Source organism: Strongyloides ratti, scaffold srae_chrx_scaffold0000002, assembly GCF_001040885.1.
Source record: "Strongyloides ratti genome assembly S_ratti_ED321, scaffold srae_chrx_scaffold0000002".
Taxonomy (NCBI): Eukaryota; Metazoa; Nematoda; class Chromadorea; order Rhabditida; family Strongyloididae; genus Strongyloides; species Strongyloides ratti.
In genome coordinates, this window is record NW_020171510.1 from 1,776,135 (window position 1) to 1,798,855 (window position 22,721).

A 22,721-nucleotide genomic window follows, 5' to 3' on the forward strand; every position below is an offset into this window, starting at 1 on the left:
CATGCCGATAAAAAGTTTGGTACTTTTCTGTTATATCCTCTCCCCCAACTTAAAGTAATACAAAGTACTTGATATTTGCTAACATTTTCTCAAATAAAATTATTATTACATAAAGAAATAGAACGAATATAGAATAAAGTACAAATCATAAATAAACTTTTTTACATATTAACTGATAATAATTGGAAACATGATGGGATTTGATATTTGTGTCATTTTTTTGTCATTTATGATAAAAATTTGTAATAAATTCAATTTTTTTATTTTTAGATAAAAATAATGAATTTTTCACAATTATCCGAAAAAATCGTTGATGAAAAAGCTGCAGTTAAATTCTTCCAAAGTCATGGAATAATTTCTGAAGAAAAGGAATGCAGTAAGAAACATCAAATGAAACTGCAGTTTGGGAAGCAGATCCGTTGGAGATGCTACATTAAAGAATGTAGGGAAGAATCTGGAGTACGAGTGGGCACTTGGTTTCAAGATACCAAGATCCCCTTCAAGACGGCAGTTTCATTTATTTACTGGTGAGGGCAAGAACATAATTCCGTGGATTTTTGCAAGAAGGAGCTAGAAATGAACCACAATACAACTGTGGATTTCAAGAACTACCTCCGAGAGGTATGTCTGTTTATGGAAGGGAAGAACCAGAATCCTATTGGAGAGAAGGGAAAAACAGTGTATAAGTATCATGAAGGTTTGGTACAATCATTCAATCTAAGTAATTATTTTTTGTCTATATAAGCAATAGATAAGATTATTTTAATCATTTTATTGTAATCCTTTGCTTATATTAATTGTTTTAGTTTTAGGAGTTATTATATATTGTAAAACTCATATTGTAATACTCTAAGTGATAAGGGATATATATTAAGTGTAGGTTATAATATTTTATATATTCTTTTACCTTATTTATTAAGGCCAATTAATATCTTAATATCTTAATAGCTTAATATCTTAATTGTCTGATATCTTATCTTATTATTGTGATTGTGTTAATTAAATAAAATTTAATATTGAATATAGACACATAAAATATTTTTTAGTGGAAGTGGACGAAACTTGATTCGTCAGGCGGAAGAACCACTGTGGCCGCTTGCTTCAGCAGCAGTGGTGTTTTGGAAGCATCTGCAGAGAAACGAAGCATTGTTTCGTGGAGGTCGTTTCAGATAGAAGCTCTGCTACGCTTCTAAAGGTGCTGAAAAGAAAGGTTGCTTTAGAAACCCTTATAATTTCCGATATGTAAAAGGGGTATTTCCAAGTAGGAGATTCTGGGTTTCAGGATTTGCAAGTGAACTACAAATATCATTTTGTGGATCCACTTACAAATGCTCATACTGAAAGCATCAAACGGATCTAGAGATCGGTGAAAGAAAGAAACCGATGCCACAACGGAACCCACCGTAGTATGCTAAATAGGTACATGTATGAATTTACATGGAGAAAAAGAAATAAGGGCAAAGAATTCGATGCAATACTTAAAGATATTGTATCGTTTATTTCTTTTTTAAACGATTAAAAAAATTTTTTTTGTTTAATTTTTTAATTTTAATAAATTTTTTAATTCTTTTTTTAATTTTTTTTATCCATCTTGTACAAAAGAAGATGGAGAATATGATAGGCTTGTTTTATTTTCAAAAAAATATTTTTAAGCTAAGTTTCTATCATTTTTATTTGGGGGGGGGGATATAACAGAATAGTACCACAAAGTCTTTAAAGACTAAAAGTCAATAATAATTACCTTTGAAGAATTTATTGCCGCTAGAAATGCCAATTTTTATGCAAATGTAATAAAAAACCTCGTATCATGTTAGAAAGAATGTGTAAAAGACAATAGTGGTTATTTTTTAAAAAATATTTATTTTTTTTTTACACGCAAAAAATTTTTAAATAAAAATATGCATTTCATATGATACAACCTAATTTTATTTAGACTAAATTTTTTTTTTCAAATAAAATGACTTGTTTTTTTTTACAAAAAGTAAAAAGTTTATAACATTTAGTGATAAAATAGATTTTAGAATCCAAAAAAAAAGTTATTTTTTTTTTATTTTTGATATTTTAAATAAAAAGATAAAAATTTTAATCACTCTTAAGTATAAAAATAAGTTAGATATATAGTTAATAAAAGATAGTAAGTAAGTAATTATTTTGAAACTTTAATGTTGAAAGTTATAATAATTTTTGAAAAATACATGAGAAAAATTTTCTATTATTATAAAAAAAGATAGAGATTTATCTGTATTGCATTTATTTTTTAAAACTTTTAATTGAAATGATGTTATAAATATATGTATGTTTTTTAATGGCATAAGTTAATATTATAAATGATCGTCAATTAAAAACACTTATTTACAAAAATTGTTTTATATTTTTTTAAAACATATATTTTTATATTTAATTTTTTTTGTTATTTTTAATAATGAAATATTTTAAAAATTAATTTTATTTTTTATGTATAAAAAAACATACCAAGTTGTGAAAAATATATGCTTTTGTTGTATAATTTTTTAAATTATTTATTTTAAAATAACAAGCAAGAAATATTCATAAATGATAAGATTTTACGCTATATTGAAATAATTTTATTTTTGTGAAATTTTTAGATAAATTTGTAGCTAATTATAGAAGCTTAAAAAAGTAATTTTTTATTGAATCTCTTAAAAATAGTGTTTTAAAGTCGTCTTTACTTTTTAACAAAATCTGTTTATTCTTAGTTTTATTATAAAGTATTTTTATAATTGTTTTAAGCTTTTAAAGTGTAAGCATGTTTTTGTTTAGATATACATTTCTCCACTAAAAATAACATTTTATCTTAGCGCATTTATATTTTGAAAAATTGACTACCATTCTCACTTTCAAGCATAAGAATATGTTTTACTTTTTTTTTACAAGTTTCTGTTTTTATTTATTATTTTACTAATTACATATATACATTTTTCGCTTTATTTATTTTTTTAAGTATTATTGTGTATTAATTTATGAATTTTTCGGGTAATCTTCAAAACATTGAAGATAAATTAGCGTTTTTTTTTTATTTAATTTTATATAATTATAATTTTTTTTAGTGAATGCTTAATAGTTATCAAGATAGTCGCAATAAACAGTCAGAAAAACAATTTAATAGTAAAATAATGGAATATGACAATTCGCCAAGTATACTTGAATCTTCAAGTCATGGTAATGACAATAGCAGTAATGAAGATCCTTTATCAGCTAGTGTTGATACTCAAATTAATAAACAAAATCTTTATATTAGACAAGTTGATGATATTAATTATGAAGAATACTCAGATCTCTTAAGTTTAGAAATACCTTCTTGGGTTAATGAAACAGTTGAGTCAAATGAGTTGCAAAGTCGATTGATAATTGATACAATAGAACTTGAAAATTTTAAGTCTTTTTATGGTGTTAAAAAAATAGGACCATTATCCACGGTATGTTTAAACTTTAAATTCAATATATTAATTTTAAAAATAATATTGTAGAATTTGTCATGTATTATTGGACCAAATGGTAGTGGTAAAAGTAATATTTTTGACAGTTTGTTATTTGTATTTGACTATAATATTCGCAAATGTAGAGCTAAAAAAGCTGCTGAATTCATTCACAAATCATCGCAAGGAAATTGTACTTATGCTAAAGTAACAGTTAATTTTAAAAGAATAAAAAATGATGGAATTAAGTATATTGATGTTCAGGATTCATTTTTTTCAATTTCCAGACAAATTACGGAAAGCAATCGTAGTACTTTTTATTTTAATGGATCAACAATTAACAAGAATGATTTAAAAAATATACTTAAAAAGCAAGGTTTTGGATTAGATTATGATAGGTTTTTGATATTGCAAGGAGAAGTGGAGAAAATTTCATTGTTAAAACCAAAAGCTGATAAACAAGGGGAAGACTCTTTGCTTGATTTTCTTGATGAAATAATTGGAACTAGTCGTTTTAAAGAACCTATTGAACGTATAAATGAAGCAATTTCTCATCTTCAAATGAAAATAACTGCCATAAATGCTAAAATACGGGATTGTGAAAGAATAAAAAGTATGGTAGAAACTAAAGTAAAAGAATCTATTAAACAAATGAGAATTAATAATGCTTTTACTGATCTAAAGTACAAAAAATATTTTATTGAATTAACAAGAAATCAAGAAATATGTCAACAAATTAAGGAAAAAATACAAAAATATCAGGAAGACGTAAATGGCTTAAATAAAGAAGTCTCTACAGTTGAACAAGAAATACAAAAATATGAAAATGATAAATTTCAATCAATGAAAGAACTTGATCGACTTCGTCGTGAAACTAGTGATGTTAAACAACGATTGAATCGTAATGACATTGATCTTCAAGCAGTTTGTAGTAAAATATCTATAACTGAAGATTCTTTAAAAAAATATGAAAAAAAAAGTGAAGAATTACAAAAAGAAATAATGGAATCACAAACTGTTTTATTAAATATTATTAAAGAAAAAGAAGAAACAGAAAAAAAATTAATTGAAAATGATAAACTTGAAATAGTGTATGAAAAAAATAAAAGAGAAGCTGAGGAAAACTTTTATTTAGAAAGATCAAAATATGTTTCTGAAATTAACTTTAGAGACGAGGAATTTGTTAAAGCAAAAAATGATGTTAATAGATTAAAAAATGAGGAAGCAAAGCTTCAAATTGATATGGAGCAAATGACTATTAAAAAAAGAAATATTGAAGAAGAAATAAAAGATATTCAATTATCGATAACATCATTAATCTCTACTAAAAACTTTGAAATAGAAAAAAAAGAAAAATTGATTAAAGAAATTAATGAAATTGAAAAGAAAACATATAATTTAGAAGAAGATTTGGTATATTATGAATTAAAGATAAAAAAAAATTCGGATAATATTTCTTCAAAGACACTTGAGTATAATGAACTTAGTAAAGAATATGAATCATTAATTGATCAAGAAAAATTTTCTCCAGCTTCAGAAGTTACACAATATTTATATTCATTAAATTATCCCGGTTTTAAAGGACGTCTTGGTGATTTAGCATCAATTGATAAAAAATATGATGTTGCTCTTTCTACATTGGGTGGTTGGTCATTGAATATGTATGTCGTTAATGAAGTAACAGATGGTCAATATTTGATAGATGAATTAAAAAGAACCAAAAAAGGTAAAGGCACTTTTATTTGTATTAATGAGATGAAAAAAAGATTTAATAATAAAAATATTGAAAAAAAATATTTTCCTGGAATAGTAAGAGCCATTGATATGTTACAAAATGTTTCTCCAGAAATTTTACCTTGTTTTGAATATGTTTTTAGAGATTCTCTAATTGTTGATAATGTAGATATGGCTGTTCAATATAGAGAAAATTCTAATAGATATATTCCAAAAATAGTTACTTTAGATGGATGTGTTTTTGAATCTTCAGGAAAAATTACTGGTGGTGGTAAACCTATATCTGGGTTGATTGGAAGAAAAAACTACCATAAGACTACTATGAGTGATAAATCAAAAGCTGATTTAAAAATAGAACTTTCAAACTTAAATGATATGATAAATGATCTCAAGATGTTAAACGTAAATGTAATAAATAATAAAGCAAAAATTAACGGGGAAATTAAAAAAAATAGGGCAACTTTAGATAGTATGAAAGTTGAACATAGCATTATGGAAAAAAGCATTTTTAATTTAGATAATATTTTAAAAACTAAACAAGACATTGTAATAGATAAGCAAAAAGATTTATCAAACGTTGTAATTGATGAAAATGCTTATAATGACATCAATAGGAAAATTACCAATTTAAAATCAGTAATAATAGAGAAACAATTATATTTATCAGATAAAGAAAAGGAATATAACAATATTAAAGAAAAAGTGTCTAATATTTATAAAAATTTAGTACAGAAACATGTTAGTGATTTTGAAAAATGTCTTATTATTAAAAAAGAATGTCAAGATAATATAAATGATTTTAAGAAAAAAACAATACATTTATCTAAAATGTGTGAAAGAAAGAAGTTGCAACAAGATACAAATGAGGAAGAAATGCAAAGATTAAAAAGTTTATTAGAAAATTATCAAATAAGTGAACAAAGGTTTAATGAAATGAATTGTAATTTAATGGATGAATTAAGTGAACTATATAGAAAAGCAGAAGAATTAGTTAATAAAACAAATCAACGAGATAATATTAAAAAACAAAGATTGTTGTTAACTGATTTAAAAGACAAAATATTCAAAAATGTTCATTTAATAGAAGATGAAGAAAAAAAATTAAATGATTATTGTATTAAACAAATTTCTTATAAAAAAGAGATTGAAAATCTTAATTACCTTTTTTACAACTCTATGCATTTATTGCCTCCTGAATTGATTTGTTATAAAAATGATGAACAATTTTATTCTAAACGTGTTGATGAGGCTGAAAAAGAATTTATATATTCTTTAAAAAATGAAACTTACAATGAGCCATTACTTATGGTATCTGTTTCTTTAAAAACATTTGCTAAAGAAGAACTTCAACATATTATTAATGATAAAGAAAAAATTGACGTAGAAATGGGAATAATTTCACCACATTGCGATGGAATTTCTGATACTGATGTAATTGCTATGTATCTTGAAAAAGAAAAATTATGTTTAACAAATCGTTCAATTTATAGAAAGATGAATAACATATATGAAAATTTGCAAAAAAAAGCATCAATATGGAGATCTCAAAGAATACAAGAATTTTTTGTTGGTTTAAAAATTATATCAGATAATGTAAAAAATGTCTATCAAGCAATAACTTTTGGTGGAGATGCAGAACTTCAGTGTTGTGATATGCTTGATCCATATAATTTTGGTATCAGTTATAAAATAAGACCTCCTAATAAATCATGGAGAAAATTAAATAATTTATCAGGAGGTGAAAAAACTTTAGCTTCTTTGGCTTTAATATTTGGTCTTCATGAATACAATCCAACACCTTTATATATTATGGATGAAATTGATGCTTCTTTAGATTTTAGAAATGTTTCTGTTATTGGAAGATATATTAAACAAAAAACATCTAATGCTCAATTTATTGTTGTTTCTTTGAGAAAAGAAATGTATGAATTAGCTGATAAATGTATATGTATATGGAAAGTTAAAGATGAAACTGTAGCTGGATCCTATGATGTCGAAGGAATTGTATCTGAAATAAAAAATTGGACAAATCTAAGGGATATTGACTTAAACAAAATTTTTAAAAAGAATTTAGAATCTCTTAGTCAATTATTAAGCATCGATGAATAAAATAGCAACAAAAAACTTTTTAATTTTTTTCAAAATTTTACTTTTTATATTTAATGTGTTAAACATATTTGGATAATCTTTTAATAATGTTTTGTTTGTTTTTAATAAAAAAAAATTTTAAATATCATTATTTTCATTAATTTTATTATTCATATAAATTTAAAACAGTACACAGGGAATCAAAAAAAAGATTCATTTTTTTAAATTTTAGTATTATATGCTTCAAAATGCTTTCTATCTTTTGTTAGAAATTGTTTGTAATTAGTTTAATTTGAGGAAGGTTATCATATTTTGGTGAAAATATTACATATTTAAATGTCCATATCAAAATTTTATTTCCAAAAGGTAAATTTTTTTTATATCATTATATTTCTTCTTATTGTGTTTATTGTTTTTCAGTTTAATAAAAATTTTTTCTAGCAGTATCTTTTTTCTTTTAATACTGTTTATTTAAATTTAATTTTTTTTTTTGAATTTCAATTATTTTTCAACTTAATGTTTTTATTTGTTATTTAAAATCTATCTTATTATTTTGCAATATTAGTACTTTTTAAATAAATATAAACCAAAAATTTACAAAATAATTTTTTTCTCAAAATTTTGTAAAATGAAACACTAATGACAAAAAGTAAAATTATTTTTTTTTTCTGAAAAATCAAGTTTCTATATAACACTAGAACAAAAATTGTAAAATAACCATTTGTTACAATGTAAAAGCTTCAGGCGATTTTAGAACAAAATTTATCCTAGAAACAATAGGAAGTCGGAAAAATGTTTGTAGTGTTATTTTCTGCAAAAATTAAGTTTGAAGCTAGAAATCTTTAATTATTAAATATATATAAGCGAATATCAAGTATGTATTTTTTTTAGATATTTAAATTTTTATAAATTTTTTTGAAAGAACAAAACACAATAATAAATAAAAAATTAATTTCTTATGTTAAAAAAATAATTTTTTTAATTTTTTTTAGGTGTGCTACAATTAGTAAAAATAAATGTTTCTATATCTCAATTATCAAATGAAAATAAAATTTATCATGAAATTAAAAGCTATAATTTTCAAAGTACATTTAACAAATTATTTTATACCAATGAAACAAACTAAGATAATAATATTAATCTTCAATTGCTTCTTTAGTTATTTTTTTACAAATTTCATGAATAAATAAAAAAAGATGGTAATGTGTTTTTAATTGATTAAACAAAAAAATTTTCAATAGTAATAATAAATTTTTTTTGGCTAAAAAAAATGTTTTTAATTTTAGTATCTTATGTGATGATAAAAATGAATATATGTTTCATTTTTCTTTTATAAACAAGATATTTAAAGTGATACAAAAATGCTATCACAAATAAATTCTGTTGAAAATGTTGCTAATGCTGATTAATGTTTAACTACTTACAATTATTGTTATAACTTAAAATCAAGGAAAAATAAAATTTTTAAATAAATATATTATGATACAAATAATGTTAAAAAAATAGATATATAATTTACATATTATAAAAAAAATAAAATGAGATACTGTAGTAGTATTAAATAAAAATATTTCTAATTTAAACACTTATTATATAATGTTAATGAAAAAACTGTGTTAACACTTAATCAACAAATTTTTGGTAACACATTTAAAACAGATGTTATATTCAATATCAATAAACCTTCTAATTATAAAAATTATGTTTTTAAAAAAATATCAATTTACAATCAAGAAATTTTAGAAAAATTTTTGATGGTGATTTTTTCAAATTTTGAAAATCATATTTTTTTTATAGTAAAAAAAAAATAAAAATATTGTAAAAAAGAAAAATTTACGAATTGCTTCAATAAAATGGCAGATAATTGTTTACTAGAATTTAAACAATAATATGATAATCAACAATTTTTATGCAAAAATTTTTTATACAATATCAGAATATAAATTATGAAGTTTTTTTACTATTAATTTAATTTTACTCCGCGTCTATTAAATAGTCGATTAAATATAAAGTTTAATAGTTTATTATATATTATTAATTTAAAAAATGTATAAAAATGCTTAATTTTTATAATTTGTACAAAAAAATATGAAACTAAGTTAAATATTTCATTTTATTACATAGCATCTGTTGAAAATTAAAAAAGAGAGAAAACATTTGCTAATGAAACTGCTATTCTTAAATCATTGTTTAATTTATTTTTATTGTATAAACTTATTGTGAGACAATAAAAAAATAATAATTTTGAAAAAAAAAGTTATTTTTAATAAAGAATAAATTGTAAAACAAGATAAAAAAAAAAGATAACAAAATGTAGCTATTTCAATACATCCCGAAGAAATAACTTTTTTATATAATTTTGAAAGTGGTCTTTTTTTCCAAAAGTAAATTGTTTGAATACACTGCTAAAGGTCAAAAAAATTCAAAAGTAATGAAACTTAATAGAAAACATTATTTATTTAATGCACTTACTGATTTTGTTTTTTTCTTTCATTAAGAAAGCGATCTTTTGACGATCAATTAAATAAATAAAATTAAAAAAGATATTCAAGGAGATGTGAATATATTAGATATAATTTATTTCTACATAATGATAAAACAGATTATTAAAATCATACAAATTATTACAACAATTTATAATTGATTATTTTGTTAGAATAAAAACTTTATTACTGATAATGCATAAAAATTAAGGAAAGAAATAATTAATTTACAAAAAAAGTATTATAATGTAAGTGATAATGTTGTAGATATTAGAATTAATAATAATAGTGATAGAAAAGACATTTTTGTTCTCATGTTAAAAAAGAAACAAGTAGTAGAATATAAAAATTACTAACAGGTGATTCTAAATTGTATAAATTTAAAAAAGAAAATGTTCTTGCATTTCAAAAAAATTTATGGCACATCAGATTTATGTATTACTTTTACATGTAATTTTTATTGGCTTGAAATTGGAAAAACATTATCATCAGTTTTTAAATCAAATAAAATATCCAATATTATAGTTAGAGTATTTTCCATGAAATTATATAAATTAATAACAATGTTAAGACGGGATTTTTTTGATAAAAAAAATATTTATTTTATTGTGTATAAGTTTAAAAAAGAAAATTAATTTATGCTGATATTCTTAAAAAAATTAAAAATTTTATAAAATCTTTTTCAAAAATATTTAAAAAAAAAAACATATATAGATGATTTTTCAGAAAAAGTTAATTTTAAAAGAAATAATTGTATACTAGAAAGTATTTTTTTAAACAATAAAAATTTAATGATAACACTTATGTTTTACTTTATAATTATTTTTATTAAAATATTTTCATTCACACATAAATATGAAAATTGTAAAAAAAATAATAGCTATAAGTTACTTTATTTTAATATTTTGTTAGAAATAATGAAATAATTTGTATAAATGTTGAAATTTTATACTTTAACAAAAAAAAATATTAAATTTCTTTCTATTTAAAAGTAAAATGTGTTGATCCTACTTATGCATTATAAAAAATTTACAAATATTCTATTTTTGCTAACACTGTAATTGTAGAAATTTTATAAATTAATGATAAGCCAAAAAAGAAGGAAGTATGATTATGTTTAACATAAATGACAAAAATGATTTTTTTTATGATAATAAGTAGAATACAGATTTAAAGCAATAAAACACTTTATTTCAGCACAAAAAGTTGGAAAATCTAAAATAATAACTTAATGTAAATGGAATAAAAATAATGAACTATATTCAAATAATGACATATTAAATTAAACTAACGAAAACATGTTAACAATGTTTAAGAGAGACTTATTGTATCTTAAGAATGTATTCTAATATACTACGTTATAAAAGAAACGCTCGGATTAAACGCCTAAAAAAAGCAATTTAACAAATTGTTATTGTCTTAAAAAAAAAAAAAATTTACTATAATGGCATTATTAATATATATATATATATAAAGAGTTGTTTCATTTTAAGCGTAGAACTATTGATAATATAGACTATCCAACATTCAAATATGGTGCAAAATATTTAAAATGCTATAAAAAGAAGTGTTTTAGATTTAAATTATTTTGAAGATTAAAAAGAAATTGTGTACTCCAAAAGAATTTATTAATACACTTATTATTTACGTATGCTATGATCTTGATTTTAAATAACATAAAGCAATATATAATTGACACAAAGATTTTATAAATCAAATATTTATTTCTCGACATAGAAATATTTAAAATAAAACAAAAAACATAAATTCAGCTTTTTTTTGAACTAATATTCATTTATCATTTAACAATACTATTAAATTATCAGAAATGATAATATATTAATGTTTAACTATAAGTAAAATATAAACATTTAAATAAAAAATTAGATATAGTAATAATTCACAAAATACAAAATATGTCATATTCGATTATTTTTTATTTTGTAAAAACATTTATCAAAAAAAGTAATGAAACGCTTATGAATAATTGCTTTTTATACATTTTGAAAACTATGCTTTTTCTATATTTTTTGTTTTTAGATATATAAAAGTAATGGATGAAGAAATACTAAAGAATTGTATTATTTTCATATATTTTTATTTCTTTAATAAATCATAATGTTTTAAGAAATATTTTTCTTATCATAATGATTATAAAATATATTATAAAATTTTTGATAATCTTTTGAATTAAATAAAAATTTCGTTCTTGAGATAATGACTTAAAAACATTTATATGTCTTTTGATGTGTTTTATAATTAAACAAATATTTATAGACAAGAACAGCTAAAAAAATTACTTTTTGAATAGATATGAAATAAAAAGCATAAAATTTGAATATGCATCTAAACAATTAGTTTTAAAAAGATATTTATTTTAATGGTTAATAAAACGGCCAGAAAAACCGATTTTGATGTTGCCTTATTTAAGACCTTGCTTTTTAAGGTATGTATAAAATTTATATTTTATCATTTTAGTAAAATTTAATAAAATAAAGTAATGAGTAGTCTTAAAATTACTTATTCACAACCCAACAAAATTCATTATATTTGAACACAGTATTTGTAAAAATTTTTTATTATTTTTACTTTTTATAATAATAATACAAAATACAAAGAATGCTACCTAAATCAATAACATTGAATTACATATTTTTACCTTATTAATATACTTACTCTTTCTTAATTATTTTTAAGAATATTAGTGAATTATTAAAAATATATACACCCTATAGGTTTTACACTAATACAACAAAATCTTTAGAAATAAAGATATTAGTAAAACAATGTTATAATTTAAGTAGAAGAGAATAAAGAATATAATTAAGATAAAATAATTTTTTATCAATTTTATATCTTATATACTATAGAAATAATTACAATATTAACTTAAAGAGTAAAAATTTATCTCAAAGATTGTAAAATATACCTAATATTATTTAATAAAGATATAAAACAAAACAAAAATAGAATTTAATATAGTTTTAACTATATCATTTTTCTTAAATATTTCATTCTTGAAACAATATAGAAAAAATAATTTATTAGTACTTTAATATTTAATAATTTTTAACTAGTTTTATATAAATAACATTATTTATTAAATATCTACATAAACAAACGAAAAAAAATATTTTATCAAAACCTAGGTAAAATTAAAAAAAATTTCTTTGTTTTTGAATTTGTTTAAATAATTATCTATATTCATTGTTTGTATTGTTTTAACAATTATTTCAAAACAAAATATATGATCAATTCAAATAATATAAAGATAATAATAACACTATAATTAAACAAAGATAATTTTTTTTGATACAAATAGTTGAATAATTATATTTCATACTTTTATATAAAAAAAATATTAGAAAAATATATTTATTTAAGAAATATGAATATTTAACTTTTTATTAAAAATAAGCTTTATTTTATATATTTTGTCATTCTTCAAGTATATTTAACGTATATAACTATAAAGATAGAAAAAAATAATGGTAAAGAAAAAAAATTATTTTATATTCATTAATTTTCATACATTCTATTTAAAAATTAGTCATCAAAATCGTAATCAAATATTATTTTATTTATTTCAGACCAATCGTCTTCATCACTATAACTATCATAATTTTCAATACCGCTTACAATTCCATCTAAACATTTTACAAATATAATAAGCCATAAAATTATGAAGAAGCTTGTATATATACTATTTTTTTTATAATTAAAATATCTTGTTATCATTATCAAATTTGTTGTAATTTAAATTAACCTAAAAAAAATATTTTAAAAATATAAATTATTAAAAAAAATATTATTAGAAAGAATCTTTTTAAATAAGGATAATATAATTGAAAATTTATTTTCTACAAATAATAAATAACTTTAATTTTTTAAATAATTTTTGCATTTACAATGCTTCTTTATAACTATAAAGTATATTTATATAACGATACAACTGTTTTTTTAATCATTTAAACAATAAAATATTTAAAATTTTAAAAAACTAAGAAATTTTTTTTATAAAATAAATTTAATAAAAAATATTTATTTATATAAATAATTGAAAAATTTAATGTTTATATTAAAATAAAAATTTTTTTTATATTTATATTTTATTAAAAATAAGAAAAAAAAAAAGCTAATCTGAAAATATTTTTTGTAAATTATTGTAAAATAATATTTCAAAGATATATTAAAATCTAGATGTATAAATATTTCTTTTAATTAAGCAACATACAGCTAAGGCTTTACACTTTTTATAAATTTTATTTCATTTATTTTCGTTTTTAAAGTAAGTTATTTAAAATAATTAAAGTATAAATAATTAAAAAAAAAGATTTTCTTCTTGAATTTTATTTTTCTTTATTTAATTTTCATTTTTTTTTTTGTTAAACAACTTCATTTATCTTTAAATTTAATGATGATAAAGGATGTGATTCTAGAAATAAATAACATTTTAAAAAAAAAAATGAATGAGCTTACCAGTATTAGAACAATTTATATAAATAATATTATCAAACTTTGGTTTCCTAAAAAATGAAGAAAAACATAAATTAAGAAGATAAAAAAAAAATAATAATAATAAAAAAATATAGTAACCTTTTGTTTAACCAATCTAAAAGTTCTTCCTTCCTATTAATACTAATAATGTTTACTTTTTTTGTCATATAACGATACTGGTATTTTCCATCTTTTTTTAATCCAAAACAAAATTTTCCTTGTTTTTTTGATAATATTCTTTCAACAAATACAACCCAAATTAAAAGTAACATTATTAAAAAAGTGCAAACAAATGTTGCAATTTGAAGTGTAATTGATAATGAAGCCATCCTTCTATCTTAAAATAGTTAAAAATAATTAAAAAGTTATATTAATATTAAAAATTAGAATGATAATTAATTATAATAACTAATAATTATTTTATGTCAAAAGTTTACTTTTTTTTAAGTATTAATACCAGTAAGGTATATCTAAAAAATGGAAATATAAATTTTATCAAAAATAAAAAGGAATAAATTATCAGATTGATTTAATACCTACAAAAATTGCTTTAAAAATATGTTTAAAATAATGTTTAAAAAAATTTTATCTATCGCCATCTTTTTCATGACACATGTATTAAAGTAAATACTTATATTATTAGTATCAAGTTGGCTCTGATGAATTAAATAAATGACTGTTAAAAAAACATTATTTAAAAACATTTTGTAAAATATTATAAAAGTAAGTATTATAATGAAAAAAAATAAATGTTACAATGAATGATTAGATAAAAGTATATGATTTGTTATGTAATATATTTACATATTTTTTTTTATCTTCCTTTTTTTTTGTTTCAGATTATTTTTTTGTTAAAACGTGAAATAATTAGAAAAAAAATTATATTTCTTTGTATAAATATACATTAAAAAAAATAGTTTATTATAATAAATTGTATAACAATCAATTATATGATAAAAAAAAATAATTTTTTTTTGGAATAAATAATTTTCTACAATTTCTTTAACAATTGAAAAATGCTTGTTTTAATAAACCTGATATTTTTATCCTTCTTGTTTATTACTATTTCTAATATATGAAAAGTCTTTTTTTATTGTTTTAGTTATAATATTTATAACTACTTAAATTATTATTATTAATTTTGTATTTTTATTTTTTTAGCATTTTAAAATAAGACTTTTCACTTTATAAGTATTTTTTTAAAATAAAATAAATTGTAAATATAAAGAAAAAAAATATATTTGAATATTTATTTATTTCTATATATTATAATTTTCTTTAAAAATTTTATATATATGTTTATTTAGTCAAAAAGGTATACAATAATAAATATTATTTCTTTGTAATTTTTCATTCATCTTCTTTTTATATATATAAATATTCAGATCATACAACATGCACTATTTAAATTATCTTTTATTATTGTATTATTAATTGAATAAAAAGAAAGTTTTACCTATATTTATAATAATAGATAAAAATTTTAAGTTCTAATAACAAATAATTTTATAATTCTTTATAATACTTTTGACATTATTTTTACTTTTTAAAATATTCTTTTATTTAAATTTATTTTATCTTTTTTTAAATTATATTATTTATTTGTTTAAGTATAAAAAAAATGTTTTTAAAATCAAATGATATTTTTATTGATGGAAAATGTAATGAAACATTTAAAATTGTTCAAGATCAATTTAAAATAAATTTTCAAAAAGGTTGGGAATCAGAGGGTGCCTCAATAGCTGTCTTTCATAAAGGTGAATGTGTTGTTGACATATATGGTGGATATGCAGATAAAAGTTGTAATAAAAAATGGACATCAGATACTTTGTCAGTAGTATTTTCAGTTACAAAAGTAAGTATATTAAAAGTTAATTAGTTTATTTTATTTTCTAAAGAGTATTGCTTCTATTTGTTTAGCAATTCTTATTGATAGAGGTTATGTTTTTTATGATGATTTAGTTACAAAATATTGGCCAGAATTTGGTAAAAATGGTAAAGAAAATATAACAATTGAAATGATATTAAATCATCGTTCTGGATTAGTACATATGGGACGTGTAATGACAATTGATGAAATATATGACAGAAATTTATTAAGAAAATCTATTGAAGATATGAAACCTATATTTATACCTAATACAAAAACTGCTTATCATACATTACTTTTTGGTTGGATAATTGATATGTTAGTTGAAAAAATAGATCCATTAAATAGAAGTATTAGTCAAATATTAAAAGAAGAGTATTGCAAAAAATATAGTATGTTTAATTATATTTAATAAAAATTATTTTTAAAAAATTAAAAAAATTAATAGATTTAGATATTTTTATTGGAATATTACCAGAATATTTTTATCGTTTAACACGTATAAAAAAGTTTAAAATAAACAATGCAATAAGTGAAACAATAAATGATTGGAGAATTGGAAAATTAGGATATTATTATTATAAACCAACTAGTCTCATGAAAGAATGTTTACGTGATTTATATAGTATTGGAAAAGATTTTCGGATGTTTAATAATCCACAAATTTTAACATTAGAATTTCCATCAGCTGGTGGTGTTGGAAATGCTTATTCAATAGCAAAATTACATGATATTGCATTTAATAGAGATGAAATTAATAGTTTAAGCATAAATATTAAAAGAAAAATATTTAAAATTCCAGATAAACATTTTGACTATACAACAGGTGAATCATTAAGAAAAGGTTATGGATTTAATTATACAAAAAGTATAAAAAATACTTGGCAAATAGGACATCAAGGTGTTGGTGGACAAAATATTAAAGTTGACTGGGAAAATGATCTTGTTATTTGTTATTTAACTAATGGTATGAAAGCTGGTGTTGGTGAACATGTTAGAACATTAAAAGTACTTGAAAAAGCTATATATAAATGTATTTAAAAATTAAAATATTTTTTATTTTATATAATTTTGATTTAAAAAATAATTTATTTACATTGTTTTACATATTTTTTTTTAATTATTAACATTTTATAATTAATTAACAATAAAAGCTACTTTGCATATTTAAATAAGTTTTTTACAAATTGGTAAAACATTTTAGCTTAAAATGATTTATGTAAATAAAATATCCTCTTCAACAAGAACATATATAGTATTTATTTTATTTACCATCTTCAATGATTTAAATATATATTCTTTATATTATATTCAATTATTTACATTACATATGCCATTCATTACATTTTCTTTTTAATAAAAACTTCTTTTTATATACTTTTTATGTACATATAAAGATGAAGTTAATAAGAAGAGAAGTTTATTAAAAAGGGTGTACTTGGATATACGTTGATCTTTTGTAATATTTACACAAGAATAATAATATAAAGTAAGGTAAGCATAAAATTTTCATTTGCCATTAACTTTATTAATCATAAAAATCTTCCCCCTATAAACTTTTTTTTTTCTAACTTATTTAAACGTTTTTCGGATCATTATATATTTAACTTCTTATATCTTATTTATTAATAATATGTGTATTTAGATGGCATAGGCTTAGTAAATAAATGTCAATAGGATGAAAGAATAAAATGAATCTTATTCTATTCTTTACCAAATATGTGTATTTATTAATTGTAAAAGTATTAACTAAATTCTATTTTCTTTATTTTTATATATATTAAATAAAAGTAAATTATTATTATAAATCATTACTATATAAATATACTTTTTAAATTTGTAACAATTAAATATTTTTTTTTTATTTTAAAGTGTAACAATTTTTATATAATATTTTAGGTTAAAAAAATATGCTGAAAAAAACAGCATTAAAATATAATTTATTCTCAGATACAATAATATTTAAAAATTTTTTATGTAATTTTTTTATAATAACAGTATTATTAAATTATTCTATAAATGGTCAAGGAATAAGTGGAAATATTGCTGGATCAACAGGAAATGTAAATCAAAATATAAATGTTAATCAACAAGCAGGACAATTATTTACAGGAACAGGTTCAAATATTTATTATGGTGTTAATCTTGTTCCTTTTGGACCAGAAGTTGGTGATATGGAAGTTGCACCAGGTTTTTTAACTTCAGGACAAACAATTGATCTTCATATGTTTTTCCCTTTTTATGGTGGTCTTTATAATTATACAATAGTTAGTTTATTTTTTTATTAATTTATATTATTTTAAAAAAATTTATTTTTTTTTAGATATCAGTTAATGGTTATATTGCATTTGCTACTGTTCTTGATCAAGGTCCAACAATAAATGTTGGTCCTGATACAACTGATTGGCCTCGTGTTCAAGATCCTGCTATGATAGCGCCATATTTATGTAAACAACAAATTACACAAGATGTTATACCTGGTTTAAAAGCTGGTGTTTTTTTTAGACTTATATTACGACAATCTTTATTTGGTCAACAATCAGGTTCAAATATAAATCAACAACAATCAATGACATCATCAAGTTTTTTTGGTCAATCACCATCACAAGCATGTCCTGGAACACCTGGAAGTTATGTAAGATGTGATGCAAATGGTGATTATTTTTTAGATGAAATGCAAAGACAAATAATGGAAGGTGTTGCTGGTGGTACTACATTTAGACCTGATGGTGCTGTAATTGTTACTTGGTATAATACTGGTTCAGCAATTTCTGGTAGATCTGATCTTGATAGTGGACAATTATCAACATATCAAATTGTATGGTTAACTGATTCAGCAGCTCGCTTATCATATGTTATTATTAATTATGATAAATTAGGTTTTGATGCAGCTGATTTTAGGCATAATTCAAGATCAGGAAGATGTAGAGCATTATTTAATGGTGGTAATCATACAGGATTTGTTGATGTTGATCCAACACAAGGATATAAAAATTCTCCAACAATTCTTGCACAAAGATCTGGTGTTCCACATATTGTTAGAGGAAGATATATGTTTCGTGTTGATGATGTTGTTAGACCAGCTGGATGTTCCAATAAAACTGGTGGAACATATCCAATGCTAATTTATCCAAATATTATAAATATGTTAGGAGAAATGACAGTTGATGTTAATGCTATGTGTTTAGATAAAAAACAAACATATGTTTTAATGATAGAAAGAAGGCAAACTGCTCCATGTGTTATATTAAATGCTGCAATAGCTAGATGTACTATTCCTAGAATTTATGATTGGGGAACAAAAACATTATATTTTCAACCACAAACAGGTAAAGCAAATGATGATAAAGCATTTGTTGGATATGCATATTTTGTTCCACCAACATTAGATCCAATGAGATTAGATATTGGTAACATATATAGTTGGTTTGAAAATCCAATAAAAGAAATGGTTAAACCAATATCATGGTATCCAAGAAATTTTACTAATCCTGATATAAATCTTTGGACAAGTAATAGATTATTAAGTGATCAGTCATTATATTCAGCAACATTAGGTCTTTATGTTATTGGATATAAAGAATCATTAGATGAACAATTAAAAAAATTTAGACCTGTTCATCGTGTTTTATGTCGTTTAGAAAGTTATTCAAATCAACCACAATATGCATGGGTACCACAAGAAGAAACAATAAATATAAATCAAGTTGAACAATGGTATCTTAATGATTGGGAAAGAAATCATGAATTATATTCATATCGTTTTGGTTATCTTAAACTTGCACCAATATCAAGTAATGAACAAATGGGTATTGAACCACATTTATTACCAGGTTTAACATCAGCACCAATATCATTACATTGGTTATGGTCACCAGAAAATCAATCATTTGCTGGAACAACATTTTCTCAACAACAAACAGATTATCGTAAAGAATTTGTTATTGAAAAATCAACACAAATGTGTCATGATTGGTATGATGAAGATGGTGCATTATATAATTTTGTTAAAGATACTGAAACAAATGCATCTTGTCCATGTATTGAAGCACAAGCTAAAATGGATATAGGACGTTTTATGCCACATCCAAGATGTTCACAAGAATTTCGTGATATAACTTGTACTGAAATGATTGGTTCAGAAAATTGTTATATGTCAGCACAAAATGTTTATGCATCATATATGGGTAAAGATGACAAAAATTATTATAAAAGACGTGATTATGACGATATTAATTTACAAAATGAAAATAAAAGACATAATCGTTTTCAGACAAGTTTTGGACAGGTATGTTGTTATGATCAAAAAGGATTTCTTATGCAAACACCATATCAACCTGTTGTAAGAGTTATACCAGATATTTTTTATAATCCTGGTTTTCCTAATCGTGCATATGAATTTGGTTCTTCACCATATTTAGGACAATTTGAAGTTCCAGGACTTTCTGTATTTCATCATGATTTAATGCCATATTATTTATGTTGTAAATTTGCAAAATTTAGATGTCAAATGTTTTATTGGAGAAGACCATCATCAGCATGTCAAGCATATCAACCACCAGCTGTTGGTAGAGGTGTTGGTGCTGGAACATGGGATACAATTGATAATCAAAAATTTATTTTTAATGAACCTGGTGTATATAATTTATTATATATACCATCAACAGAAACAAATCCTGAAGTAAGAATACAAGTTAGATTAGAAAGATATCCAAATAGAAAAGTTGATTTTTCATTATTAGGACATTATTTAACACAAGCTGATTTGGTACAACCAACAAATGCAACTGTTATTACAGGTATTGCTATGGAAGCAACAGGAACTGATAGAGTTGTTGTTACAGCTAGAGGTGATACAAGAAGATTTAGATATAGAACAAATATTTTTGTTAAAAATATTTTAAGATATTTTGATCATATGAAAATACAACGATTTGATGGTGTATTAGTTTATGTTAATAATGTTATTAGAGGTATTCCTGATGTTTATGTTGTTTTGGAGGAAGCTGAAATTGGTATAAGAATTAAAGAATCATATGCTTTAGATATTGATAGATTATCAATGTATCAAGAATCAATGGGTATGTTAGATATTGAAGTATCTGTTCCACCAAGATATGGTGTTAATCCTATAGGTGAAAATTTTATGGATCAAGCATATAGAGAAATATATAATCTTCCTAGAGTTGCTGGATTACTTAGACCATTTCCTGATCAAACAACAGGATCATTTTATAATGATATAACATTAACAGATGTCAATTCAGATTCATTTAGATCACAAATAATAAATAATTATCGTATTCCTGGTACTGGTGGTCCTGGTTCAAACCAAAATATTGCTGGTATTCTTAATAGTTATATGCCAACAGATAATATGTTTACTAATAGTAAAGATGAAGATTCTAAATTTGAAGTATTTCCAGAAGTTGCTATGAAAAATTCACCAATATTTAAAACAGCACCAAAATATGAAACTGGTTATTATAGATTTGTACCAATGACAGGACAAAATCTTCAACAATTATTACAAAATTGTAGAGATATGACACAAAATTATATTATTAATCAACAACCATTAGCTAGTGCTTTAACATTAAATTATGGCAGATTATATTGTCCTGATAATCCTGAAGCTGTTTTAACAGAATGTGGTGATTCAGTTCCATGTCTTTATGATTGGGCATTATTAAATTCAAAAATATTAGGAATAGAATTACAAAATAGTTGGAATACTTTTATTGTTGATAGACAATTAATGACAAAACAATGTAAGTTTTTTTTAAATATTTTGTTATTTTTAAAAAAAAAAATATTTGTTTTCATTTTAAGATAATAGTTGTGGTGCAATTAATATTGAATATCCAGAATATATGACAAAAACACCATCATTTGATTCAGCCTATCTTCAAGGTGATACTGTTAGATTTGGTTGTGATCAAGCTCATTGGATAAAAGGAGAAAATGAATATAAATGTTCAAAAATTGTTGATTATAATGATCCAACAAGATATCGTTATGAATGGAATAAAGGTGAACAACCATGGTGTAGATCACGTGAAAAAGATAATATGCTTCAATGGCTAACAGGAATATTTTCTACTGTTGCTATTATTATAGCAATTGTATTTGGTTTCTTAATTTGTTGGTTCGTAAAACAAAAAAGAATGAAAGAAATGGAAGATAAAGATTATGCAATTCGAAGTCGTTCAACTTCACCACCAAGTGGAAGAAAAGGTAAAAAAAATTATGCTTATGATAACAATGATGATGTTATGTTGACTCCAATATCAAGACCAACATCACCATTTGGAAGAAGTGATATTAGATCAAGAACAACAACAAATCCTTTAAATACAGAAATTAGAAATCGTTCTACCGTTGGTGGTAGTATTTTGGATGGACCGCAAAGTAACATTCAAGGATTCAATACAAGTGTATAATTATTTATTATTATCATATTGATTTTATTTTTATTTATCATACCATGGAAAATCATTTTTTTGTTAATAACAAAAGAACTTATAATTTATTATGCATCTTATTTTTCTTTGTAAATGGTATATTTTTGTTATCTATAATAACATTAGTATTTTTTTTTTATATTTATAA

At 21.8% G+C, this 22,721-nt stretch overlaps 5 protein-coding genes across 5 annotated transcripts; 4 read left to right on the plus strand and 1 right to left on the minus strand.

Moving 5' to 3' along the window:
- Nucleotides 1-279: 279 nt before the first annotated feature.
- On the plus strand, nt 280-686 carry SRAE_X000137900 (Hypothetical protein; the record flags this gene model as incomplete). The annotated part of the gene is made up of 2 exons (XM_024648285.1): nt 280-442; nt 571-686. The coding sequence occupies 2 exons, from the start codon at nt 280-282 to the stop codon at nt 684-686; spliced, it is 279 nt and encodes a 92-aa protein (XP_024498844.1).
- A 2,385-nt stretch (nt 687-3,071) lies between these two features.
- SRAE_X000138000 (Structural maintenance of chromosomes protein 4) lies at nt 3,072-7,280 on the plus strand (the record flags this gene model as incomplete). The annotated part of the gene is made up of 2 exons (XM_024648296.1): nt 3,072-3,437; nt 3,489-7,280. 2 exons carry the CDS (start codon nt 3,072-3,074, stop codon nt 7,278-7,280), a joined length of 4,158 nt encoding a protein of 1,385 aa, XP_024498845.1.
- A 6,008-nt stretch (nt 7,281-13,288) lies between these two features.
- Nucleotides 13,289-14,568, minus strand: SRAE_X000138100 (Hypothetical protein; the record flags this gene model as incomplete). Its single annotated transcript, XM_024648307.1, has 3 exons — nt 13,289-13,389; nt 14,222-14,268; nt 14,339-14,568. The coding sequence occupies 3 exons, from the start codon at nt 14,566-14,568 to the stop codon at nt 13,289-13,291; spliced, it is 378 nt and encodes a 125-aa protein (XP_024498846.1).
- Nucleotides 14,569-15,860: 1,292 nt separating this feature from the next.
- SRAE_X000138200 (Beta-lactamase-related domain and Beta-lactamase/transpeptidase-like domain-containing protein) lies at nt 15,861-17,150 on the plus strand (the record flags this gene model as incomplete). Its single annotated transcript, XM_024648318.1, has 3 exons — nt 15,861-16,094; nt 16,138-16,501; nt 16,558-17,150. 3 exons carry the CDS (start codon nt 15,861-15,863, stop codon nt 17,148-17,150), a joined length of 1,191 nt encoding a protein of 396 aa, XP_024498847.1.
- Nucleotides 17,151-18,019: 869 nt separating this feature from the next.
- Nucleotides 18,020-22,552, plus strand: SRAE_X000138300 (Protein mesh; the record flags this gene model as incomplete). The annotated part of the gene is made up of 3 exons (XM_024648329.1): nt 18,020-18,376; nt 18,433-21,880; nt 21,942-22,552. The coding sequence occupies 3 exons, from the start codon at nt 18,020-18,022 to the stop codon at nt 22,550-22,552; spliced, it is 4,416 nt and encodes a 1,471-aa protein (XP_024498848.1).
- Nucleotides 22,553-22,721: the final 169 nt, after the last annotated feature.